The sequence below is a fragment of the Protopterus annectens genome, chromosome 8.part1 (genome assembly GCF_019279795.1).
Source record: "Protopterus annectens isolate FY-2018-M chromosome 8.part1, PAN1.0, whole genome shotgun sequence".
NCBI classification, from domain to species: Eukaryota; Metazoa; Chordata; order Ceratodontiformes; family Protopteridae; genus Protopterus; species Protopterus annectens.
In genome coordinates this window covers 146,232,961-146,260,899 of record NC_056742.1, presented here as the reverse complement: position 1 = coordinate 146,260,899, position 27,939 = coordinate 146,232,961, and the positions used below count along the sequence as shown (strand labels likewise).

Sequence of the window (27,939 nt, the reverse complement as noted above, 5' to 3'; positions counted from 1 at the left end):
CTTTAAGGAATAACTTGACCTCAGATATGGACATAAAAGGCAGACTGAGGGATAGACATGCAGAGATGGTGGACAGATGGGCTTTGAAGAAAAGTAGGCCAGACCTGTGTGCATGAGCTCACACGGGCATTTTTTACCTGTAGCTTTGTAGGGCTCTGTCTACTCCTGTAGCAGCAAAAGAAAAATCTTTTCCATTTGGCAATGCAGGATTTTTGAGCAGTAGGTCTTAATGGCATCCAGGGAAAGGTGGAACATGTAAGGATTTTTGAGTGGTAAGTCTCTACATCCTCTGAAAGGAGATGCATGTAAGGAATTGAAATCCTATCAACCACAGAGCTAGGTTCAGGGATGAGGTTAGGGTGTAGTAGTAACCACTTCTGTGTGATGACATCCGCTTGTAGTAGAAGTTTGTGGTAGCTGCCCTTGGTGAGTTGAAAGAAAAGAGGAAACCAATGTTGTCTTGGCTAGAAGGGGATCACTAGCAAGAGTTTTGTATTTTCTTTTTTGAGCCTTTAGAAGAACTGTTGGGAGGAAAGGCATACAGGTATCTCCCTGTCCACTGAAAGCTGAGAGCATCTCTCCTCCAAGGCTAAGGGGTAAAGGCCTCTGGTGCAAAAGAGAATGAGAACTACGCTGGTCTCTGAAGCAAAGAGGTCTATATAAGGTGCCCCCCAATGGTGCAGAATGTCCAAGAAGACTTGTCTGTTGAGGCTTCATTTGTGAGGATCCTCCAAGGTCCTGCTAAGTCTGTCTGCCAAAGAATTATCCTGTGATAGAATGTATGTGGCTACTAAAGACATGTTTTTCTGGCTGATAGTTTCCCAGGTGGTTTGTGCAAACTCTGACTGGGTAGGAGTCCATTTTCAGCACAGACACAGGGAGAGAAGCTCCAAATTACTACAAAACATTTTAACAATACATTTTACAGTATTAAAAAAAATACAAAAAAACAACTATAGTTTAAATAATTATACCAAATTAGACAGAATATGAAAATGTTGGTTAAGAACAGATACAAGTTATATGACAATGACTTAACAGTACGAGAAATTTTAACCAGTTTAGAGAGAAATTAAAGCCAAGTATAATACAAACAAGAATTGCACTACAAAGTGAGACAAAAGTAGGCTTATGGTACATTTAGATATATTTATATTTAGATATATATTTATGGTAAAATTAGGGGAGAGTCACTGACAGAATTAAGGAAGTGAGTGAAGAAGGGACAGTAAGGAGATGTAATGTATGAATAGGTACTAGTCCACATTTAGGGATATAGTTTATCTTGGTTTTGAGCAAGAACAGGGACAACTTTTGACTATAAAGTCTTTCAGATGGTTCTGAACGATGGGAGAGAGAGTACTGATCTAATGGATAGAGATAAGGAGTTCCAGGTCTTAGCAACATGGTAAGAGTACAGACCATGCCCAGCGGATTTGATAGGTTTGTGGACAGACTGGAGTTTTTGGTCACTGGATTGTAATGACAACACTGGGAACACAGCTGTGTAGAATGTTATTTAGTGCTGGACAAGCAGATGGATTTTGGATACTTTTTGGGTTCTAAGAAGCTGTGTACATGTTAGTTGATGGGGTAGTTCTAACCAATTTAGGCTTTTTAGTGTTATATAATTGTGGGTTCTGGAAGGGGTATTTGCTGCAAGTTTAGCAACTTTGTTATAGCATTCAGGCTTTGATTTTTTATGATGCCTGAAGGTTAGTAATGATGGAACCACCATAAAGAAGTGTGGGGAGTAGATAAGTAGTGTAGCTTTAGTTGTGTGAGTGAGAAAGTGTTTTGGAGCTATAAAGCAGCCCTAGTTTTGATGAGTTTTTCTTATGTAATTTTGTATATGCAGGCTGAATTTAAGACTATCATCCAATATCATCCCCAATAATTTGCTATGAGAAGTGACTTCAATAGTTGTATTATCAAGAATAAGGACTTTAGATTTTGTTTAGTAGGAGGTGTTGTTGGAGGTTCTGAGGACAGGAATTTTGGATTAACAAGTCATCTACGTAGGAAAAATCGGGATTCCATTGTTCAACAAAAGGGGATTACTGGTGCCAGACTCCTTGTGAAAACTTTTGGAGCTGTGGAAACCCAAACTCCAAAGCAGTAAACTGAAAGTGATCCAGCACAAAATCTGAGGAATCTCCTGCAAGAGGGATGAACTGGAATATGGAGGTAGGGATTGTTTAGTTATAGAATAATAGATAAGTCTGAAGCAGAATGAACAAAAGTAGAATGTGCAGGGAAAGCATTTTGAAAGTTGACACTTTCAGAAAAGTGTTTAGCAGAGAGAGAGAGAGAGAGAGAGAGTCACAGAGAGAGATCTATTATGGTAATAGGAAAGTCTAGAGTAAAAGTCTTTTCCCACAAATTCCTAGGGTAATGGTTCTATTGTGCCTTGTGCCTGCAATTCCTGTAGGATTTGGTGGAAGCAGGTACATCTGGTTGTGGGGAGATGGTGGCATACCATTTAGTGGAGTGATTTCCATCCAGAACACGACATACTCTCTCTTTTTTTTTAAACAATCAAAATCACCCATTGGTCTGTGGTATTTTTTCCCCAAGTGGACACTGTGTGAGCCTTTTTGAGAGTGGAAGGGCCTGGGTGGGTGGGGAAGGGCGGGCATGAGACTTTGCAGACAGACACAGAGGCTTGTCTCCAAAGGTACGCCTCTAAGAAGAGGAATCTCTCTGTACTTTCTCTGGGAAGCTTTTTGGGGACTTCCCATGTTTCTGGCTGTGCCCAGGATCACTTCTAACAAAATTAGTGGGTTTTGTTGGGCAATTCCTTCGATACCCTGGTAGAGCAGTTAATAGAAGCGGACTGCATTCCTTCATGGTTTTTCCCTGTTCTTGAACAGTTTTGAAAAGATTGACTGGTTGAGGGCTAAACAGGAGGTTTTTGCCTAAAGGAGTATTTACAATTTTAGCATTCAAGTCCTCAGGTATGGCTTGACTGTGCAACCATGCATACCTGCAATGGATGCAATCACTGGCAGCTGTTCTGGATGAGGCCTCGACAACATCATAACTAAATTTAATGTTGTGTCTGGCTATTTGTGTAGCCTGATTAAGTAAAGACATTTGTTTAGACTCAATCTCTTGTGGATCCACCACCACCACCTTGTTTAAGGAATTGACTATGGATTTCAAATACTTGTTCATTTGGATTTGGTAATTTATAGCTGTGAATGCCAAAGAAGAGGAAGTATAAATCATTTTACCCCATCTACCCATAGCTCTACTAATCTTGTCTGAAGGGAGAACACAGACATTAGGTAGAGGTTTAAAATGTTTATCATAAAAGAGAGATACTGCAGAGTTTCTGGCACAGGATTTTTAAACAAGAATTTAATACCATCAGGGACTTTATAACATCTGTCTGGCTTTTTGGGGGCTGTAGGCTGCGATACAGAGGCAACAAAACAAAGGCAGCTTGAAAGGCATCTAAGAAGGCTTCAACAACAGAGGGAAGTGGAGAATGAATGGGAGTGTCCATTTCCAAGAGGTTGTGGTACCTTTTCTGAACTTCTATAATCTGCCTTGAATCCTACTCAGAATGTTTCATCATGTTTAACACTGTCAAACCAAAGGAAGCTTCTTCTACAGAAGAGTCATAAGAAAGGGAGTCCTCTAAATAGAGATGATCAGGGGAGTGAATCTGAGATCAATAATATTCCAAGGAACAATCTGAATCAGAAGCCTTTTCATCTTCAGAAGGAGATGAGTCTACAGCAACATTTACAGGGCTGTGTGTGTGTGTGTGTGGGGGGAGGGGGGCTGAGAGGAAAAGGATGGCAGTGTCACTAGTCTCGTGTAGCAAGATAAGACAAAGAGGCTCAGGTGTTCATTTATATACTTTATTCCATACAGTAGAGTCAATTATCTGAACTAGGTATGACAAAGGGTAGTTCGGATAAACTATTCAGATAATCAAACATATAGTTTAACTGGATAAAAAAAATTCTAAAATCTTGTTTTATTCTGCAAGCAGGAATACACTAACTATTCAGTGATTCCAGTGGACAATAAAGAATATTTTTCACACACAAGCTGGCTACAAGCTCAAAAAAAAATGCTAATGCGAATACATCTAATGTTTACATATTCAGACTATGATTTTTCCTACCTGAAAATTTTGGAAGGCTGGTTCAGATAATTTCGGATAATCGACGTTTGGATAATCGACTCTATTGTATAAACACTCACCTTTGTGCTTCACTGCATGTCTGCTTTACAGAGCATGCCTTAGAATTTGCTAGAAAGGTTCTGGGTTTCACTGAAGCTGCCCTGTTAGGCCTGTATCTTTTAACCACTTGCTGCACACTATCAACATTAGCTTTGGAAGGCGCTGGAAGCATGCAATTCTCATTTATAAGCATGTTTGTGTGCTTTTCTGTGAGCTTGTGTATTTGACAAATCTCTATTTTCTTATTCAAAGTTAAATCACTGTCTTGAAGCAAAATCTTTCTCACTGCATCATCTTTAATACCACACATAAGCCTGTCTTTTATAAACTAATCCCTTAAATCACTAAATCTGCACGTTTTAGCCTTGTTTCGCAAGTCGGTTATATATGCTGCAAAAGTTTCACCAGGCTATTGATCTCTGGTATAAAATATGTGTCTTTCCATTGTAATATTCGTTTAGGGGTTACACATTTCTCTAAATTTATGTTGCAAGTACTCTGGGTCTTCCCTTGTCTCAGCTGGTACCACTATATGGCAGTTCCCTCTCCCCTATATACAAAGTTGGTGCATACCCAAATGAACGTTCTCTTTCAATTACATCTGAACCAGCTAAATTAAGAAGAATAAATGCCTTTGGGCATGTGCCTTTGTCAAAAAAGCAGCCTGTATGAAAATATCGTACTCTTGTTCAAACGCTATCCAATTTTCTGCAGTATTACTATCAAATACAAGTGGAGTAGGTCTATGAAATCCTTCTGCCATGCCAACAAATTATGTTTAAACACAATGCAAAATATGGCCCTCGTAATTATGTACGAACATGCACACATACCAGGTACTTGTAATAACACTCAAATGCACAATAGACTCTGAAAGACTGTATTTTGTGAAATACTCTTCGAAATGGCTGTATTTTGTGAAATAACTGTACTGTAATACTGCACAGACTTGTGAACACTTTGTATACCTCAGATACTTTGAATGGCTTTAGTTCATGCAAAAAAGAACCACATAGCAAAAAAATATGCTCATTTTCCCTTTTCTATAAATTTTATGCGATTCAGATATCATTTCAAACATTTCCATAACTATTTTGAATATTTTTATCAGTATGTCACAGTTTTGGACATTGCATTTAACTAGAAATTCGTTCTGAGCATTCTGAGTGCTTTGTTTTACATTCGTTGAGTAAAAAATCATTTAAGTGAGTTTTAGTACCTGGAATTTGTTTCTGACCTGTTTGCAAGTCATTTGACAAGTAGGGATGATCCACTCCTATATATTCCTACAACTTTAACTGTGCGCCTCATGGTCTGGACTCTGGATCCCATTCTGACACCATGTCGCAAGTTTTGTGTATCTAGTTAAGATGAAGAGGCTTGGGTGTTCGTTTATATACTTTATTACATACAAACACATCAGGACTGATAGCAGGAACATAAAATATAAATGAACTAACTGACTACTACACATAAATATATGCTTACACCTCTGCAGCTCACTACAAAATGGCAGTCTTGGTTGCACATGCTCAATATTTATATACATATGCCAGCTCAATGGAAAGCTCCTTAAAAGTACATACACACACTGATCTACAGGTAGCTTCAGGAACATAATGGACTTGTACAGGCCTTGAGAAACGTCTACCTATTCCTTCTCCCTAGGAGGAGGGGGACAATTTACATGTTTAGTGCTTTTTGGTGTTTTTTCTTAGGTGCGACGTCCAACATTGTGGTTTAGATCCCTAATGTACATCGATAAATTAAAAAGAAGTTATGTACTTACTATAACGTTCCATGTTTGTAGTCCATCTCGCCTACATTCTTGCTGGATGGGTTCGGAGGCGATATTCGGCTCTGACTCGGCCAATACTAAAGCTCGAGTGCTTTTACTGGCTCGAGGCTAACCCCTACCCCATGGTGCCTCATGGCAATTCCCCAGATCTTGTTTGCAAGAAAACAGTAAGCACCTAACAGGTATGAATTATCAGAAACCGTATACATACAGACAAAAAAATGTTTGTAATATAATCCATGCCAGGTGGACAACAACTAAAACCAGGTCAGACAGTATAGTCCACCAGCTCCTCCAGAAACAGGAATGGAGTAGGAGGGAGGGACGCAAGAATGTAGGCGAGATGGACTACAGACATGGAACGTTACGGTAAGTACATAACTTCTTTATGTTATGTAGTCCTATCTCGTCGTAATTCTTGCTGGATGGTGTCCTGGGTGGCTCAAGCGAAGAGCCTCTTCAGCACAGTGGACCCAAAGGATGACCTGTCCCTGGAGGCCAAATCCAATTTGTAATGAGTGACAAAAGTATGTGGTCTTGCCCAAGTAGCTGCTATGCAAACAGTATCAATTGGGAGCCTAGATCTAAAGGCACATGAAGTAGATACTGCTCTAGTAGAATGACCTTTTACTTTGTTAGGTAATTGTTTGCCAGCAGTTTGATAGGCAAAGGAAATGCAATCCGAAAGCCATTTTGAAAGAGTAACCTTGGAAACAGGCAAGCCTTTATTCTTGTCAGAAAAGGAAACAAATAATTGACCTGATTTTTCTGAATTCTTTAGTCCTGTGCAAGTAAGTTCTGAGAATTCTGTGAACGTCTAATTGGTGTAGTCTATACACAGATTTATTAGAGTGGTTCGGAAAAAACACTGGTAGCTCAATAGTAGTGCTCAGATTATGCTCTGAGCATACCTTGGGAAGAAAGGAGGGGATTGTCCTGAGTGAAACTCTATCCTTGCGGAAAATGTAAGGAGGTCGAATAGTAAGAGCTTGCAGTTCTGAGACTCTTCTAGCAGATGTTATGGCTACTAGAAATAGTGTTTTCCAAGACAACAATTTCAGATGTGATGAAAAAGAGGGCTCAAAGACTGCAGACATTAAAGATGAGAGGACTACGTTTAAGTCCCAGGGTTCTAATGGTGGTTTGATTGGAGGCCTGAGGAGAACTCCTTTCAAAAAGGTTTTGCACAAAGTGTGACATGATTGGATTTCCCATGAAGCCAAAATGGAAATTGGAAATGGCAGCTAACTGAACTCTGACTGTAGCGGCTGCAGCTCCTTCATGAAAAATTGATGCAAGGAAGGATAGAATAGATTCTATAGGAACCACATATGGCTCTAAGCCTTGTTTTGTAGCCCAAATAGAAAATCTTTCCCATTTGTTGAAGTATAATTTCTGAGTAGAAGGCTTATGGGATGAGATCAGACTGTGTTTGACAGAAGCAGATAGGGAAATGCACCTGGCTATTCGTGGAACTGGAGCAGCCATGCTGTCAATTTGAGGGTGTGGATGGTGGGATGGAACTGCCCTGACTGATAAATCAGGAGGTCTGGAGATGGGTCCAGAATCCATGGTTCCTCCAAAAGGACAGGAAGGGAAACCATATTTGTCGTGGCCAGTAAGGAGCAATGAGGATCAGGGTACTCCTCAACTGTTTTGCTTTCTGTATTACCTTTGGGATGAGAAGAAAGGGTGGGAAGGCATAAAGAAGTCCCAGGCCAACCGTGGACTAGAGCATCCCTTGGTGATATCTCTGGATGGGGAATGAGGGCAAAGTAGTTGCTGCATTTGGTGTTCAGGTGAGTGGCAAATAGGTTGCAGCAAGGCTGGTCCCATCTGTGAAAGATCTCTTTTGTAACTTCTGCATTCAGGGACCACTTGTGAGGCGTCAGAATTGCTCGGCTGAGTTTGTCTGCTATTACGTTGGCTTTCCCCAGGATGTGCGTTGTTACCAGAAAACATTGAGTGTCCATCACCCATTTCCAAACTCTTAAGGCCTCTCGGCAAAGCGGGTAAGATTTGGTTCCCCCTTACTTATGCACCACACAACAGACATATTGTCTGACTGGATCGCAATTGTTCCGATGGGAAGGGAGCTGTGAAGTGCTTGCAATGCATACAGCACTGCTCTCATCTCCAGAACATTGATGTGCAAGTGGTTCTCGTGGTTCTGCCAAGTACCTTGGACTGTCATTCCCAGATAATGCCTCCTCCACCCTATCATCCATGGTCAAAACTGCTTTCTCTTCGGGAGGAACAAGTGGACAGCCTAGGAGAAGTTCTTCTGTGTGGATCCACCATGTCAGAGCCTTCTTACAGGGGTTTGTTATAAAAATCTGATGAGACAATCGAAGGTCTTGCATCGACCATTGGGCAAATAGCCATTGAAGTATCCTCATGTGTAGATGGGCTAGAGGAACTAATAGGATGGAGGAAGCCAAAGTCCCTAGGACTTGAAGGACTACCCTGGCCTGAACTTTTTGCTTGCTTAGCAAGGATCTAACTTGATTGTGCAGAGACTCTACTCTTTCTGGTGTTAGTCTTGCTGACATGTTGGTTGTGTATTTCTGAGCCTAAGAATACAATGTGCTGTGAAGGAGATAAGGCTGATTTTTTAGGTTGACTGTGATGCCTAGAATGGCGCCCAAGGATAGGGTCTCGTCCCCGGTTCTGATGAGTTGATGCTTGGTGGTAGCAGTGAGGAGCCAGTCATCTGGATACGGAAACACCTGGAATCCTTGACATCTAAGGTGAGCCGTTACAACTGCCATGCATTTGGTGAACACTCTGGGGGCTGTAGTGAGACCAAAGGGCAGTGTTTGAAACTGAAAATAACTCCCAGACGGAAGCGTAGAGTGCCTGTCCATTTTGATGTGGTAGTACGTGACCTGGAGATCTATTGAGCACATCCAATTGTCTTTCCTGATAAAAGGGAATATCGACTGCAGAGTGATAATTTGGAACTTGGATTTCTTTATGGACTTGTTAAGCCTGCTGAGATCTAAATTGATCTCCAGTCCCGTCTTTTTTGGAACTAAAAAGAATCGAGAGTAAGTTCCAGATCTTATTTGCTCTCTGGGGACTTCTTGGACGACTCTTCTTTGCAGCAACGAGATGACCTCTGATGTTGCACGGCCTAATTGCATGGGTGGTATGTCTGGTAGAGACCGGTTTGTTGGGGGTTCGGAAACAAAAGGAATCAGATAACCTCTGGATATTACGGTGTGTACCCAACGATCTTGCGAGATGCTTAGCCAGGCGCTTTGGTACAGCAACAGACGACCCCCAACTGACTCCAGAGATGGACAGTCGGGCAAACCCCTCAGGGGCAATGGAAGGGACAATCAGAGAAGGTTTCTCTATCTCCCTGATGCTGCGGACCTCCTCTGCCGCGAGGGTGGCATCTTCCATTATATCCTCCCCCTCTGCCTCTAGGGCAGGGTTGACCTTGTGTCTGAGGGAAACCTTTTTGGGATTTACGGAACCACATTTTCCCTCCCATATTACCCTTGGGATAGGGTCTAGATGGGAGGGAGAAATGGTCTCTGACGACAGATAAGGTTTTCCCTTCCTGCTCGCACCTGGTCAAAGTCTCTTTCACCTGGTGTCCAAAAAGAGATGAACCATCAAAGGGGACGTTAGTGAAGGAAGACTTAAAGGACTCTGTAAAATTACAAAGATGCAATGTCTCCTGAGGGATATTCCTGCTGTGGCTGCCCTACTCGCTCCTTCTGCTGCATACAATATTAGCCTTATGGAGGAGTTAGCTATTGACGTAAGGGTGGAGAGCTGCGCAGAAACCTTATCCATGGATCCTGGAGCTACAGAATCCCAGAGGGTATCTCCTAACTCCTTCAGGAGATTCCTCAGAAGATGAGTAAAATGGGTAAGGTAATTCAACGATCTTGGTGTAAATGCCGCTGAAGAGAAGGTATGCTTCCCATACCTAGCCATCGTCCTGAACTCCTTGTTAGGAGGATGGATATTAGATGTTTCGGATAACTCCTTCTTGGTGGCTGCTGCTACCATCATAGCATCAACGGGTACTCTTTTGCTAAGAAAAGTCTTATCTTCTGGTGTTGTGATAAATTTATTTGGCCTCCTAGGGACGGGCTCCACTGAGTCAGGGGAGGTCCAGGCTTTCCGCGATATGACCCCCAAGAGTTGGTCATAAGGTGGTGTCACCCAGGAGGTGGAAGGTCGGGAACCAAAGGCCTCAAGATACACCGATTCATTCTCAATAGGGTTAGAGGTCTTCCAATCACCCCTCTGTCTAAGGATTTCTAGGATGTCAGAAAAGGAGACATCCTCAGAGGGGGACTCTTCTGATTCCTCTAAATCAGTGTCAGAAGTGATAGACTCAGGTGAGTCAACATGCTTCCTCTTACACAGTCTCTTCTGAGGGAGCTCTCCAGTGGGATAATCTGGGGAGGTCTTGGAAGAGGGGGCACCTCCAATGGGGGGTGCATGAGCCTCCAGTTCCCTACGCTGTGGGGGTGGCAGTGGGGAAGAAGTTGCTGCCTGCTGCTGGTGGGACAAATGTTCCAAAAGTATGACCTTAGCAGAAGATAAAGCCTTCTCTATAGCTTCAAAAGCCTTTCCCCCCGCTCCAAAGACCTCCGCTCTGAGGAGACTGATGGTCGGCTTCGAGCAAGGGGGAATGGCTCCGAAGCAGATATGGGAGCAGAGCTGAGTCGAGCCAAGGCACCGAGAGGGAGGGTCGGTTCTGAAGAAAACACAGGATGACTGCCCCCCTCAGAGTCAACTCAAGAGCGTTGGCTCCCAGATCCCTCGGCTCCAGACTGAGCCACCGAGGATAGAGTAATCGGTTCCTAGGAAGCGGGGAGGATCCCAGGAACCAACGGATCCAAGAACCTGAAGTAACAGGCTCCGAGAGTGAAGCAGTCAGAGGAGTACAGTGGCAGGTAAGGGTGTCGGCTCCAAAGTCTTTAGGTCTGGAGAGGGCAATTTCTTTGCCAGAGCTGGATCTGAAAGCAACCTCTTTACCACTCGCTTGATGTCCTCATCTGAGAGTGCCCTGGATGATCTGGTGGAGACAGAAGAAGATCTCCTCCTCTCCAAAATAGGAGATCTCAAGGTAGATGGACACAGGATCAATATCAGGTAAAAGTCTCAGTACCGAAAGTTGCCTCGGCACCGAGGAGACCCGATGGTACCGATGTGGAAGAAGCTGAATTGGAGCCAGAACTCCTTGGCTCCGACGCTTTGGTCTTTTTCGATGGCTCCGAAGCTGAGGCCGAAGATTTTTGTTTTGAAGACTTAGGAGCTGCCTGACCGAGTTCCAGCTGTTCCTGGAAGGAACTGGTCATGAGACCCCTATCAATTAGTTTTCATATCCTCTTATTCAAGACCCTGGTGCTAAACGTATGGCAAAAGGTACAGGGCTCTTGCAAATGAGCTTCACCTAAACAGTACACGCAACTGGTGTGACTGTCTGTCAAAGACATTTTTTGTGAGCATCTATCGCACTTTTTAAACCCCGAGGGGTGATGATCCTTATGCGCTCTATCCTTTTCTTTAGACATTCTGAATGAAACTATAGACTAGCTACAGAAAACAACAAGTACTAACTACGAACAATAAGATAGTAAAGAAGAAATTATACAACTTATTTTTTATTTTTTTTTTATTTAAGACACACAATCAGGGAGGAAAGGCCCTCTAACTTAAATGGGCACTATGGCCCTCTAACTTAAACGGGCCGTACAATCCTAAGGGAAAGAATAGTGGTCAGAAACTTTCAATAACAGTCACATAAGAGATAAAAAGTAGTAAAGACTGTGATAGGATACTAAAAGTTAAGAAAAGAACTTGATTTAGTAAACTGTTACTTAGCCAATGAGCCAGTAAGACACAACCTCGAAGCTTTCACGGCAAACGAGATCTGGAGAATTGCCATGAAGCACCATGGGATAGAGGTTAGCCTCAAGCCAGTAAAAGCTCTTGAGCTTTAGTATCGGCCGAGTCGGAGCAAAACCCATCCAGCAAGAAATACGGCCAGATAGGACTACATAACATCATAGGATCTCCTCCCCTAAAGAGTACCATGGGAATGTCCTCTGGACCTTCTAAATTAATAATACATGATTCACTTTTATTTGCAGGTTTCACAGTCGTAACAGCCTCCGGCACCACTCCAGCCTTCAATGGGATCTTGCTGGAGGGTATCCAAGAAGGAACCAGCTCTACCATGGGTGCTGAAATCTCAGCGTGTCCGTCTTGAGTCAGAAAAATTCAAATGAGTTTCTGTCCTGGTCTTTTAAACAACTTCTTAAGCATTAGCAGTACATCTGGGGAAACCGAGTCATCCGTCTTGGAGTGGGTCTAGTATTTAAGACACCAAGTCTCCAGAAAGTTATTGAGTGAGGACAAATGGGATCACATCTTAGGTAAATGATTGGAAATGGAACAGGCCCTTGTAGTTGTGTTCTGCTGCTAAGAAGAAAAGACTCTGGGTACGCAAGGTTTTGTATGGAATTTGCCTACCACACACACACACACTTACCCCTCCTAGCTGACACATAATAACAGTAAGCAAAAACACTCTGGAAAAGCAAAAAAGATATTCCCCATTGAGGTGCTTATCTATTTACTTGAAGCAAAGGTACTAATGACCAATCCGATGGATATGCAACCTGTGCTCAGGCTGATGGTGAGACAGTCTGAGGAATTATGCTTGTATGCCTATCTATACACCCCTACACTTGCAAGCTGAGGTGACACGTTAGACACAAGATTGTGGGAAGTTAAAGCTCCAGCCAGATGTCAGTGGTGAAAACCCATTCATTACGAATACAGCAACAGTGATTTCAGTGAGGACATCAAAGGAAGAAGAGAATGTGATAAGCCTACAAAATCTTAAAGTTTGTTTGCAGTATTTTCATATTCTGATAGCAGTTGAGTGCTATGATTGGAGATGCTTATTCTAACATGAGTGTTAGAAAGCTAATTCCAGTGAGTCTTTCTGCTTTCATCTGTAGGACAGTGGAGACCTTATAACCAAGGTGGAGGTGAATCATCAGGTTATTTTTGCAGTTTTCTATATGGAGCTTAATGAACTGTGTTGGGTCATGCCAGACTCAGGAAATTAAACTGCTCCACCTGAGCTGTATCAGTGCTGGTAGGTCAGTGATGTGAAGCAATCTTCCTTCATACAGTCATATGCCAGACTTCTAATTATTCACCATTACTTTGTTAGAAAGTAGCAGTTCCACACTTTCCTAATTCAAATATTGTTTCTTTTTAAATTAGACCTAGGGATGGCCCAAAGTTTTGAATGACTCACATAAATAAACACCTACGGGACCCGACAGAGATTTAGAGGACTCCAAAGAGTAATGTGGCTACTGCAGAGTATGAGGAACCCAGTATCAAGTGAAAAGTATGGTTGGTCAGATAGTTTTGAAACCAGCTTCTCAAACATCTTTAAAGCCAGTCTTCATGAGCATGGAGAGAAGTAGGGTGTATTCAACAGATTCAAATGCCCTTCTTAGGTCAATAAATACAAAAGGGCCTCATAAAAACAGACAACTGGTGCCAGAGCCATGGCCTCAAGCTAAACGCCAAAAAGTGTATAGTCATCCCCTTTGGCAAAAACAAAGTGCCTACAAATTACCACATAGGTGGTAATCCATTAAGTACTTAAGAAGTAATTAGGGACCTGGGGACCCAAGTTGATAGCAATCTCTCATTTGACAACCACGTGGCCAAAGTGTTTAGAAAAACATTTTATATAGCCCACCTAATCATGAAGGGATTCACATCTAGATCAGGGGAGGTCATCGTGCCTCTTTACTCATCCCTCATCAGGCCCATAATTGAGTACAATGCCCCTTTTGGGATGTACCTTACCAGACACCTGCAGCAACTGGAAAGACCCCAAAAGTACCTCCCCAAGAGGATCAAAGGGCTCAAACAGATGCCATATGCTGCCCGGTTAAAGAAACTCCAGCTCTACTCAGTGGCATACGCCTGCTCAGAGGCGATCTGTGCCTGACGTATAAAGCCATGTCCAACCCGGAATTAATGGACATGCTGCACCTCAGAAAATCCAAATCCCATCGAGCTACGCGCTCTAGAGACTTGAACCTCAGCACTGAAATAAATAGGACATGCTGGAGGGACAGATTCATAACCCAGAGGCTCCCTTCACTCTGGAATAAAATCCCAGTCCAGGTTAAGCAGAGTCCCCCATGGACTCTTTTCAAGAGGAATCTTGATGAGTGGATGGGAGATGGTAGGTTTACCCCGGGTATCACTTCTGTGTCACTGTTAGACAAAGGCACAGTATACTAACCTCAAAAAAGGGCATAGCAAAATTCATTTAAAATGGGTGGCTAAAGCCAAACACACTCTGGCTAGGCTTATAAATGCCCTAGGGCAGATAGCCTAGTATGAACCTATGAATCTAAATAGTTCCTGTTAGATGACCCTTCTCAATGATGGAGTGTATACTGCCCACTGCACAGTATGTTGCTACCAGGATATTAAAGCCTCGACAAAATACATGTCAGATGTCATCTTGTAAAACACATTTACAGTTACAGTTGACAATCTGAAAATACACAAGGCTTTCAAAGATTTTGGATAGTAGGTATAGGTGAAAATGGATCTACAGTGCTTGGAGAGACAGGACCAGATGACATGGACAGTGCAATTATGGTCTAATGTCTGAACAGAAAAAGTACACTGTCAATTAGTGACCAGTTAAATACATGACCAGTTGGCTTAGTTATAATCGGAGTTGCCAGTCAGAGAATGGACAACTGAATCAGGGAGCCTTAAGTCCTACCAACCGATGACCACTTCCAGAGGTGTCTGTAAACTTTGCTTACTTTTACTGGCTTAAAATAACAGGTAGGTACTGTATCAGGAGAATTTATACTACTGATTATCAGTTCAGGAAAAGGGAGCATCTGATTAAACTACTATGAAGAGTACAGATTCGCTACTCCCCAGCATCTGTCATAATTTCCCTAACAACTTTATAGAAAAGCATAAGAGCGACCTAGAAAATTGATTATTTTCTCTTAATATAATAAGCGTTACTAGTTTTGGTGACAATGTGACAATCCCTGTTTAGCTTGGAGTACATATTGGAGCTGGTGACACCTTGCAATTGTTTGTGATACTGCCACACATTTTTTCTTTCCATAATCAGATCTATAATAATGGCGGCAATTTGTGGGCACTAATGTTTCTCCTTTTGCATGAAAAGAACTTATTCTGCCATGTTTGTGAGAGTAGACAAAGGAGTTGTATGGCTTTCAGGTAAATTGATTCACCACCAATATCATTCCAGTTGAAACATTAAAATTAAAAAAAAGGAGATTGGCTTCCTTACTTTCAGAGACTCTTAAAAGATTCTGTGTGGTGTCACTGTGGTATGATGTTTCAAAGCCCTACTAACCTTTCCTTTAGGAAGGACAGCCCACATTTGTGCACTGGTCTAAAAGTACTCCAGCAACAGTGGCAGTATGTTACAGGAATATGTTTATCATTTTTAATGGTTGTTCCAAGTCTGTGGCTAGGGACGTGTAAAGTTGTGCATACATATGTCTGACCACCACACCTCTCAAGCTCTTAGACCTAGAAATCTGGACAAAGCCATAAATAATGGAGAAACAAAGGCCCACAATATGGACATTTTTTTAAAATATTGCTCTTATAAACTCAGAAAATTAACAGAATAACAGGTTTTGTATTAGTCTGGATTTGACGAAAGATATGAAGTCTGAAATCACATGGATGTGATTATTCTTCTGACTTCAATCCTCAGTGATATGCAAAGGGTCTGTCAGAAAACCACACTTTTATGAAAAACAGACAAAAACATATAATGGAAAATTATGGACAGTTGAGAGGTATGCTGACCACACACTCTATACAACATATGTATACAGCTCTGTGTCTAATCTTCGGTATGCTGAGTTTGCATATCTGGGGATTGATCTAATGTTGGGATGGCTTTATACTGATACAGGGAAAACGCTGCACACCTTCCTAGCTAAAGTACATAACTGGTAGAGGGCTGCAACTGTGTTACAGCTCCATGTTAGACCATGGTTTTGGTGTTCTGTAGGGTGGTCTTTGGACACAGAACATATCCAGCCACTATGCAGAGTTTAGACATTGTCTGTATTCTTCAAGCAGTATTCAGTCTGTATCATATCTATATTTACCCATACACCACATCAAGCCAAATAAGTCATTTGTTTAATCAACAGTAGCAGATCCATGGAATCCTCTTTCATTAAAAATTCTGTTACGTATGTCATTATTTCTTTGAGAATAAACTTGAATAATATGCCATCTCACTGGTGCAGGGACAGTTAATTCATCTGCAGTATTAATGACCTGGGATTGACAAATGGCCTGGGAAGCTGGGAGACTGGTCATACTGGGAAGTAGACTTGGGTGGTTGATAGGCAGCTTGCTTCTCAGGGAGAGGGCATGAGATTTTGTAGCACAATGCTACTTTCTAGAGGAGGACAGAGAGCAGCAGTAGTGCCAAGCAATGCACACATATGCACAAAGGGGAAAGGAAGGTGCCAGTGTGTTAGGCTGGATGTGCTTATTAGAGCATGTAAATGTCACTAAACACTTCTCCCCTGGAGGAAGTTTAGAGTATACAAAAAAATCCTACAGTCAGAAGCAGATGATGCAAGGTTGGGACACACCAAGATCTCTCTCCCCACCCCATGAAGATGGTATAAATGCTTCATCAACCCTGGCTAGCTTGGAGGTCCCCAGTCTTAGAAGGAAATCAGTTAGGCATAGAACCCTGGAAGACCGTCATCTTGGCCAATGGGGCCAAAAAAAGAAAAATCTTGAATAATGAAGTAACACAAAATTTGTTTCTTTAGACTGGCAGGCATAACATCTGTTTATATACTTATGATGATGAAAGCAAATTTGCTTTAACAGCTTTTCCGGTATTTCATGAAGTATTTAGTTGAAAAAGACTTGTTTTTTTTAATTAATAACTTATATTTATGTCATGCAACAAGAGAAAGTGTTGGCTGAAAATCAGTATTTTCACCCCTTACCTGAGTTGACCATAGGTTTAGCTGCTTAAGTGAAGGTAACTTAATAAGCTGTTCTGCACATATACTTGTGACATTAGTGAAGGCCAGGCTGAGATTTTCCAAGTTTCCAAATGATCCTGAGCTAAGTAATCGGGCCAAGTCAGCATCCTGGAAACAGTAAGATGAAATATTTTAAATTCAAATATAAAACAAATTTAACAATGACACAACTCAAAAAATAAATCAGGGCTCAAATGACAGTTTTTTTTTTTTTCATTTGGACAGGGAAAACCCATCTACATCCACTGACATCAGTTCATCAGCTTTCTCTGGACTTGCAATTGAATACCTAGGAACCACTCCTAACTGATAAACGAAGACAGGTTAGAGAAATGTGTCCATACGGTCAATGAGCAGGTCCTCAGACACATACATGTTTCAATTCTAAGAGAGATAGTTCCCAAAACATGCAAAACTAGGAGAAATCTAGGTGGCTGGAGCGCAATCAAACCCTTTAAGCAAATCATGGTGTTAGCTGATTATCACTTGGGAAATATGTAACTCACGCAGTAGTCCTAGTGTCAAGTGTGTTTGTTTTCACTTAAGTGCTTCTAATGTTTATGGCAGTTAAAACCCATTGCAAAGCACCCGCCAAGCTCTTGCTTAATGGAAACATAAATTAAAGTGAGGGTGGGGGTTGGGGTCTGCTCATTCAGTGAATTCCATAGAATGGTGACATTCAATCAATGGCACTGTACTATACAAAGGCAGAATACCGGTTAGAAGAAAATGAACAGTTTCCATCTGAAAGACAAATGGTGGTTTTAAGATCAGTCACTAGCCTTAAACCAGCCGCTGCAATTTTTTTCACAAAATTGATTCCTCATCTATTACTAGCTTTGAAGAAACACATCCTCCTCACACTTGTCTAATTTTAATCTTTACCTAGTAAACCACATTTCAGCTTTCTGCATAAACATAATCAGAAAAGTAAACATAACTAGGCGGCACATACTTCAAATGCAAACTGTAAATGGAATCCAACAAAAGTACGGTATGTCAACATCAATCTTTGGTTCTAACAAATCTAATTATAACAAAACCATAACTGTTTACAAATGGGGAATATATCCATCTAACCTTCCTCAACCCTTTTTCCCATTTTGCACATGGGATCCGGGTGTCACTTCAACAGTGACAATCATCTAGAGACAAGGTAAACATACCTTTACATAGTAAAACATACTCATCATGGGCTGCCTTTCTCCCTAAACAAAATTGAAACTACCTGATATTTGTAATTCAGACTGCCTATGACTATGAATGTTCTTTGTAATTATTTTTGTAATTCCAGAGTGCCTTATTATTTGTAATTCTGAGTGCCTATGACTTTGTATGTTCATTGAAATTATTTTTTGTATTTCACAGTTCCTAAAACTTTGCATGTACATTGATATTACCTTGTAATCAAAATATTTAAACTGTAATAATTCCTTGTGTTGGAGCTTTTCTCCCCGGGCCTCCACTGAAAATGGGCTCCAACGCCCAGTGGACCTCCCCGGTAATCAAACTGAAATAAATAAATAAATAAAGGTTTTACACCACCGGGTGGCTAGCCCTACCTCGGGAGTGCATCTGTACCACTCACTCGTATGCACACACACACCTACGGCCAATTTTAGTGCCCAATCCACCTACTGCATGTCTTTGGAATGTGGGAGGAAACCAGAGCACCCAGGGGGAAACCCATGCAACCTCAGGGAGGACATACAGACTTAGCACAGAAGGCAGCTCAGCTGAGAATCGAACCGGATAACCTCTTGCTGTGAGGTGACAAGGCTAAACCTTGCACCACTGCGGCTGCCCCCGAATATATAATTTGCTAGTTTACTGAAGGGACAAAGTTAAGGCAGAAAGGAAGACTTTTTTTCTTTTAAAATCTGTTTAAATACAGATCACTATAGTATTTCTGTATGCTACACAATGGCTCGTCTTGCAGAAGATCTGAACATCCTTTAACACAGAACTGAATTCTTACCATTTCCAGATAAAATGTGATCTTTCTTAGCTTTGCATGTGTACTCTCTTTGAATTGATGTCAACACAAAAACAGAGCTCCTTATCAGTAGAAACATTGCTTCACTTTTTAAGAAACTGCGTTTAGGCTGCTTGAACTTGGTGGTTTTGCTCACAGAATAAACCATTTAGATGAGCTTATGAGAAACTTACAAAGACATTCTCAATTATTTTATATACGAAACATCAGAGAATGTGACTTGAAAAACATGCTTCAATCTTTTCAGAAACAACTTATAAAAATTAAAAGAAATCCAAAGCAACAGATGAAATAAGCAGATGAAACTCATCTGCCTATTAAAATAATAAACAAACTTACTGAAAAGACAGCTGGGCCACTTGTATAAATACTCTCAAGAATTATAAAAAAGGGATCAGCAATGTGCTTGACAGTTCATTTCACATTTTAACCATGTACAATCGAAAACAGCAACAACAAAAAAAAACTGTGGTTGGTTACATTTGTAGCACAGAGTACATTATGACATATATGGGCCCTCATCAGGCCCATAATTGAGTACAATGCCCCTTTTGGGATGTACCTTACCAGACACCTGCAGCAACTGGAAAGACCCCAAAAGTACCTCACCAAGAGGATCAAAGGGCTCAAACAGATGCCATATGCTGCCCGGTTAAAGAAACTCCAGCTCTACTCAGTGGCATGCCGCCTGCTCAGAGGCGATCTGTGCCTGACTTTTAAAGTCATGTCCAACCCGGAATTAATGGACATGCTGCACCTCAGAAAATCCAAATCCCATCGAGCTACGCGCTCGAGAGACTTGAACCTCAGCACTGAAATAAATAGGACAGATTCATAACCCAGAGGCTTCCTTCACTCTGGAATAAAATCCCAGTCCAGGTTAGGCAGAGTCCCTCATTGACTCTCTTCAAGAGGAATCTTGATGAGTGGATGGGAGATCGTAGGTTTACCCCAGGTATCACTTCTGTGTCACTGTTAGACAGAGGTACAGTATACTAACCTCGAAAAAGGGCATAGCAAAATTATTTTAAAATGGGTGGCGAAAGCCAAACACACTCTGGCTAGGCTTATAAATGCCCTAGGGCAGACAGCCTAGTATGAACCTATGAACCTATATCTACATCAGAAAATAGATGGAGAGGCACTCCAGAAAGAAGAATAAAACATACAAGGAAGCAGAATGATTATGAAAGAAAATGACAAAGAAAGAAAAATAACTAAAAATGTCATGCTTTTAAGGCATTTACTAGTTTCCACAGCTGTCAACCACTCACTTTTCTAATGCCTGTTTTTGTAATTCCCATCTATCCTGACAATCAAACCTCAATCTGGCAAATGGTCCAGTCATTCCCATCTGACTATGGATATAAAGAAGGTTACATGGGAGCCATGAATATGTACTACAGTAAAAGTATTTATGTAAAAAAGATACTGTCTGCTGTTAATGGAATTTTACTCCTTTTTCCAAAGCAATAGCTGAAAAGGGTCAAACGACCATCATTTACCTAGTTGTCAAATAAATAAATCCTGTGAAGAAGCAATTTTTGCTATGTCTGTACTCCTCTCCATCCAACTACCCAACCAGCACGTGATGCCTGCTACTAAGAGCCCAGCACCACACACCTGAAAAGCTCATCTAGAGTGCTATCACTCCCATGTCTCTCTATACCTATCAACTGCTTCACTCAAGAATGTGATGATGTGAGGTTGTGCCAGCTGTGCTGGGGGGGGGGGGGGGAGTAGGGCAGCATGTGTAACATATGCCAGCATAGCTAGCTGGAGTTTTGTACATAATTATATGTCATTTGAATATCAAACTGATTTGTACAGATGATTGTGTTAATATGTATCAACAGTGGATCCTGCTGGACAGAAGAGAAATATACATGCATGTCAGAATGCATTGTAACTGATTAAATGTATATATTTTGACAGAGAATGCTATAAGGGAAGAGGTTAAGCTCAGCCCAGCTAACCTTAAGAAAAATAGTCTGAAATTAAATGACTTAGTTTAGGCCATAAAGATTTTATCTCACATGTCTGAATGCAGCCAGAGAAGCAATGTCTGTGAAAAGCCTTGCTGCAGGGGTGGAAGTGTTGGAATTGATTTATAGCTTCTAGATGCTGTATTAAGCCTTAGAAAAGTGTTGTGAGTGTACTGTGACACATCTGTGCCAAATCCTTGCTCAGTTGCTACTGAGGGGGTAGTGTGGGAACCACAGAGTCAGGTGACCACATGTGATGTCTTTCTGTAGCCAGCACTAAAACTGTATTTGAATACTAGTGGGAGATGTGATAGATGCACTCTGTTTTTGGAACCTGACAACAAAGACATTCATCCACTTCATCTTGGCTTGCTCTAGCAAGTAAGTAGGGAATAGTAATTCTTCAGTCAGTCAGGAAAATACAGCAAGATTAGTAAAATGTTTTTTTTTCTGTATCTGTCTGAGTCTTTCCACCTGTGTTGCTTTTTTTTATAATTCCTGTGATTGAAACTCTGGTGTTTATTGTGAACAGGACAGGTATTCAGTATTGTTGTTTTATTATATAATATTAAATATATATATATATATATATATATATATATATATATATATATATAGACACACACACACACACACACACACACACACACACACACACACACACACACACACACACACACACACACACACACTCACACACACACACACACACACACACACACACACACCTTAAATTGTAGCTGGTCTTTTGGAAAATATTTTAAATTTTGAGAGTACTTGGATTTATTTAGTGGTACTGTGGCTTCACTCGCCTGAAAGTCTTGCCTCTTGGTAAAGTACTACCATTTAAGTATTAATTTAAACAAGAGTAATTGGGTACCCTGGGAAGAGCCTTAGAGTAGCTGGCTGTGAGTGTTCTGTTGGCAGTGTATATCTACCTTATAGTCAGGGTGGAGGTGGCAAAGTGGGTAAGCTGTGCTAGCCTTTCCAAGGTGTGTGTGTGAAAATCAAACCTCAAAGAATGTGCGTCAGCTACTTTAAACAGGAACACTGACAGCACTGATTTCACAGAGAGGGTGGTGGAGGACTTGTCTTGGAACACCCCCGCTAAGGATTCAACTCCATAGTTGTGTCAGTGGATAGTCTTATTTGGGGTCTGGAAAAAAAGCCTAGCCCCAGAACTGTAGTGTGCATTCCCTGTGTGCTCTTAAGGAAAATTGTACTTGGTGCAGAGAGCTGCATCTGAAATACCATATGTGTCTAATTTTTTCGTCAATGAACATTCCCCCACCAGTGTCAGGGGGCGAGGATTGAGGCTCCTTGACCACTGGCTCAGAGGAGGGATGTCAACAAGAATTATGGACAAAGCCAAAAATAATGGGAAGACAAAGGCCCAAAATCAGGGATGATTTTTATTTACTTTACTAATTCACTTAAAAATCAGGTAGAATATGTTTTGCATCAACATGAATTTTGTGAACAATAAGTAACATGAAACTAATATGGCAGGCATTACTGACATAAATCTTCAGTGATTTACCATAACATCAAAACTTTAATAAGGGACAGGGCAAAATTATGAAGGCAAATCAGAGAGAGTTGAAAGGTATGTTCTCGTTTATTACAGGAGTTCACTTCTAGGACTTCTTTCAGATGATATTTCTGCAGTGGGATCATCCCCCCCCCCCCAAAAAAAAAAAAAAGCATGATTAAGATCTACTACTCACTGCTAACCCCCCCCCCCCCCCCCCAGCTGGCTCCTCCAGTGCCTGGACAGCTAGATGAAGCTGTGTCAGCTGGGAAGCCATAAAAATGTTATCCTTTTCTGCTATAAAGCTAGTGGGCAGCCACACACTTGAAATAATCAAGCAAATATTTGCACATCATTAAAACGTGCACATTTGTTACTAAAGTAATCTCAACAGTGAGTTCTGAACTAGCACACCAAGTCTGAACATCTCCTGTCTACTATGGTTGCAGAGTGGATTACACACTCATACTGCACTACTTTCTAATCTTCACTGACAGCTGCCAAAGACTCTACCAAGTATAGTTGAGAGTTGATCATCCAAACTAATTGGGACCTAGGGTAGTTCAGATAATCAAACATACAACTGACGTGGATAAAAAAAACCTTCTAAAACCTTGTCTTTTTCTGCACATAGTAATACACTTTTCAAACATTCAGGGATTCCAGTGGACAATAAAGAATATTTTTCACACATGACCTGGCTATAAGCTAAAAATTATGCTGAAATTAATACGTATAATGTTTACATATTCAGACTTTATGATTTTTCCTAGCAGAAAACTTTGGAAGGCTGGTTCGGACAACGGGTGTTTTGGATAATCACCGTTCGTTTAATCAACTCTCTACTGTACTACACACAGTGGACTTCAAAGTCTGGCAAAAAGTGCCTAGATTATGAGCTATAGTGATGGTAAGTGAGCAAGGCATAGGGTTCCAACCAAATCCATCAAGTCAGCAGGATTTACTCTTACTTTGTACAGCAAGTATAAATGCTTTACTTAGCTAAGTTACAACTCTTAACTTTTTTCCTTGAATCCTTTTTTTAAGTCATACCTTCAACTATGCTACATGACAAGATTAAAAACATAAATGCACTTGATGAAAAACAATGTAAATACTAATTAATTTATTAAAGTAAGTAAAAAAGTACAAAACACTCTAATGTCCAAGACCCACTTGCAATATAGTGTTACTTTTGTGTTCGGGTGACATACTTCAGCATTAACCTTCACTCAATGTACATTACAGATATTTTGCCATACGCAAACTAGAAAGCTCAGTTGTGTAAGTAAACTTACCATAACAGTAAATGTTCAAACAGATCACTGTTGCACTAGCTTAAGCTGTACGGGTTACATCCTACCAAGGATATGGCCGCAGTCTTCAAAGTTTCAGAACACATTCCACATACCCTAAACATTGAGGGGTTCAAAGAAAGCTGCATAAAGACAAGTGTTTTGGGTGACAAACTCTTCACAGCTTTCTTGCTCCAGAAAAAAATGTAGGCTAGACTCCTGAAAGTTAGGTAATACAACAGGGGAAAAAAAATCAAAATTTCCACACCCTGCCAAAATATATCGCTTAAAAACGGAGATGTAGTGGCTTACTGCAACAGCAATGTATTCAAACATCTACTGTTACTGTAAGTTTACTTACACAAGTGTATTATGTTCACCATTAGATCACTGCTGCCGTTACACAATACATGTTGGTAGATTACCGGAGTTTAGGTTGCGTATGAGGCGGAAGAAGACCGAGAATCCAGCAGCAGGTGGAGAATAGTTCTGACAAAACCTGTCCTGGAGCTGGAAAAGGAATCCAAACTGTAATGTTTTATAAAAGTATGTACAAAGGATCAAGTTGATGCCTCTAGGATATGTCTAGAGTCTACTCCTTTCCAAAAAGACACAAGAAGCCAAAGCCCTGATAGAGTGAGGCAGGAGAACCCATCTGTTATGACTGCAGCTGTATGCACGATGTACATCTGGAGTCCAAAGTTCACTGGGGCAGAAAAATTCTGAAGAGGGTACGTGCAGACGTCACTTTTATACCCTACGTCGGTTTATGACCCTGGCACAGGATGTCACACGTACCCTCCTGCAACAAGACTTTGGTATAGTGGCCACATGTCAACTCGGCAGGCAGCAACCTCTCTTCTCTTATGAATACTGCAACATGAGAATAGAAGGGCATCATAATTTTGCTTCCAAGAAGGAAGAACTTACTTGTGTGGGGGAGGTGGTCTCATATGCAAAACTCCTTTCATAAACTGTTTTACCAAAAGAGAACAGGAAAGAAGTGGATCCACTGGCAGACAAGCAAAAATGGACACTAAATGCACCTTACAGATGCGATGCATATAACAGGCAAATGTGAAGAAGCTCGCACAAACATTTCAAGACCAGAGGGATATCAACATCAATGGACCCTCTGTTTCCCTTTAGGTACCACTTAGAAAACCTCATTCATTTATATACAAAACATTTTCTGGTAGCAGGCTTCCTGGCCTCCTTTAACACCTGTTGCACATCTTCCTGATACAAGTGCCTAAACAGAATCATGACTGAATCATCCAGGTTGTTAATGGAAGTTTCACCAATTTAGGGTGCACCAGCCATCTTGAAGACTGTGAGAGCATACCCAAGAGTGTGGAGACATCTTGGTAATTGTCCTTGGCCAGTACCATTAAGAGGGACTGCCTAAGTCAATAGGGGATCACCAAAATAATCTATAGAATTTCTCTCCAAACTTTGAGAAGTACCTTGTGAATCAGTGGAAAGGGTGGAAAGCCATACAAGAACATTCCTGTCAAAGGGAATGAGAATGTATCTGTTCTCCAAGCATGGCTGCAAGGATGTCTAGAATAGATTTTCCCCAGATGTCTGTTTAGAAAGGAGGCAAATAGATCAATCTGAGGCATCCACCACATCTGGACTACATCCTGAAACACTAATGCCTTGTGCCGGTCTGCCCAGGACCTGCTCAAACTGTCTGCCACAATGTTCTGCTCTGATGGAATGTATGATGACTGAAGAGTCAAGAAAATACTGAAAGCCCTGCCTCCCAAGCAATCATTAAAAAGCGGCATACAGGGTAAGACCTCATACCCCCCTCTTTTTTGAGGTACCAATGTGTTGTTGTCTGTAACCACTCACCGAGGAACCAGAGTCCAAAGGTGGTGAAAAACGCTCAAGGCATGAATCACTATCAACATCTTCATTACACGGATGTGCTTCCATGTGTCCTTGGGCCTCCAAGTGGCTTGCACTTGCATCCACATTGACACATTTCCCCATGCAAAGTCAGACAAATCTGTCTGGACAGATGGTTTTGACCAGCAGATAGTAGTAGCTGTTGAATTGTATATTTTAAACAATCAAAGCATAATTATGTAGATGAACAAACCGGTTTCGGATTATACTTCTCTAAGCCTTCATCAGTGTAAAAGTACAAATAAAAGCCAACATTTATATATGGTGTCAAAAGCCTGAGGACCAATTAAAAGTGTTCATTTAATACTGGGGCAAAAAGCCCTCCCAGTTTAACAGTCCATTTTTTCTCTTTAGCATTAAGTAGTTCATGCCATGCAGATTTATTATATTTAATTCCCAAAATTCTGTCAATAATAACAAAGTGAAAGGATGCTGTTTTGTGGGATTCAGTAGGTTTATACAGAGCATTTGTGTTTTTTTTATTTTTAATTTCACTAAAGTGCTCTGACATTCTATGTTTTACTGCTCTTGATGTTTGTCCTACATAGAAGGAGGAGCACTTGTGGCCAGATAAATAACCCAGTCTGAGCTGCAGTTTACTAAAAAAAGGATTTCAAATACTTCACTAGTGTTTTTACTAGTAAAACTTTTAGTTTGTAGTACCCTACAACATTGTGTACAGTGACCACATGGGAAACATCCTTTGGCAACTTGTCCCTCTATAGTGCTTTGTAACCTATCTTTTGGTTTATATTTTCCTTGCTTATACTGGTTAAAGAAGGACACCAAATATTTTCCATTTCTAAAGGAAAATTGACATTCATCTCCCAATATTCCAGAAAGTTTATTGTCCGCCCTAAGGATGTTCCAGCTACATTGCACACTATCAATTAGTGTCCCAGTATTTCTACCGTAAGTTGTCACTAGCCTAAGTTGGCCTTTAGTTCTATCTTGCTTATTTTGACATTCTAGGAGTTTATTCCTATCCATAGCATTAACCGTTATTTCTGGCTTGTGTAACATGACCTGTTTTATAGCCCCTTTCTTTAAATCTTTTAGTCAAGTCATCTCTGACATGCAAGAACCCAGCCACTGGGGATGCACAAGCCAGTGCATTTCTTTGTGCCAGTCCCAAGCCCGGATAAATGGGGAGGGTTGCGTCAGGAAGAGCATCCAGCGTAAAACTTCTGCCAAAAATTACTTATGTGGAGAACTTTTCATAATTACATACTGGATAGGTCGAGGCCCGGGTTAACAACGGCCACCACCAGTACTGTTAGGCAACAGGGAGCTGGTGGAAATTGGGCTACTGTTGGCCAAAGAAGATGAGGAGGGGGAAGGCATGCCCGAAGGCAGGAAGACAGGAGGAAGGCTAGGAGTGTAGTACTGAGGGTAGGAACATTGAATGTTGGCAGTATGACTGGTACAGGGAGAGAGCTAGCTGATATGATGGAGAGAAGGAAGGTTGATATATTGTGCGTGCAAGAGACCAGATGGAAGGGAAGTAAGGCCAAGTGTATAGGAAGCGGGTTCAAATTGTTCTATCATGGTGTGGATGGCAGAAGAAATGGGGTAGGGGTTATCCTAAAGGAACAGTATGCCAAGAGTGTTTTGGAGGTGAAGAGAGTGTCTGACAGAGTGATGTTTATGAAGCTTGAAATTGATGGTGTAATGACGAATGTTGTTAGTGCATATGCTCCACAAGTTGGGTGTGCGATGGATGAGAAAGAAACATTTTGGAGTGAGTTGGATGAAGTGGTGCTGAATGTACCCAAGGGTGAGAGACTAGTGATTGGAGCAGACTTCAATGGGCATGCTGGTGAAGTGAACAGAGGGGATGAGGAAGTGATGGGTAGGTATGGTGTTAAGGAGAGGAATGCAGAAGGTCAGATGATTGTGGATTTTGCGAAAAGGATGGACATGGCTGTGGTGAATATGTATTTTAAGAAGAGGGAGGAGCATAGGGTGACGTACAAGAGTGGAGGAAGATGCACACAGGTGGATTATATCCTATGTAGGAGGGCCAGTCTGAAGGAGACTGGGGACTGTAAAGTGGTGACTGGGGAAAGTGTAGTTAAGCAGCATAGAATGGTGGTCTGCAGGATGAT

General features: G+C 41.3%; 1 protein-coding gene across 1 annotated transcript in view; it reads right to left on the bottom strand.

The window, feature by feature from the left end:
* Nucleotides 1–27,939, bottom strand: part of LOC122810253 (c-Maf inducing protein) — a gene marked incomplete in the record, with an annotated part of 1,337,359 nt that overhangs the window by 129,809 nt on the left and 1,179,611 nt on the right. The window contains 1 exon segment of the mRNA XM_044081790.1: nt 17,069–17,215. Coding sequence (XP_043937725.1) covers nt 17,069–17,215 — 147 coding nt within the window.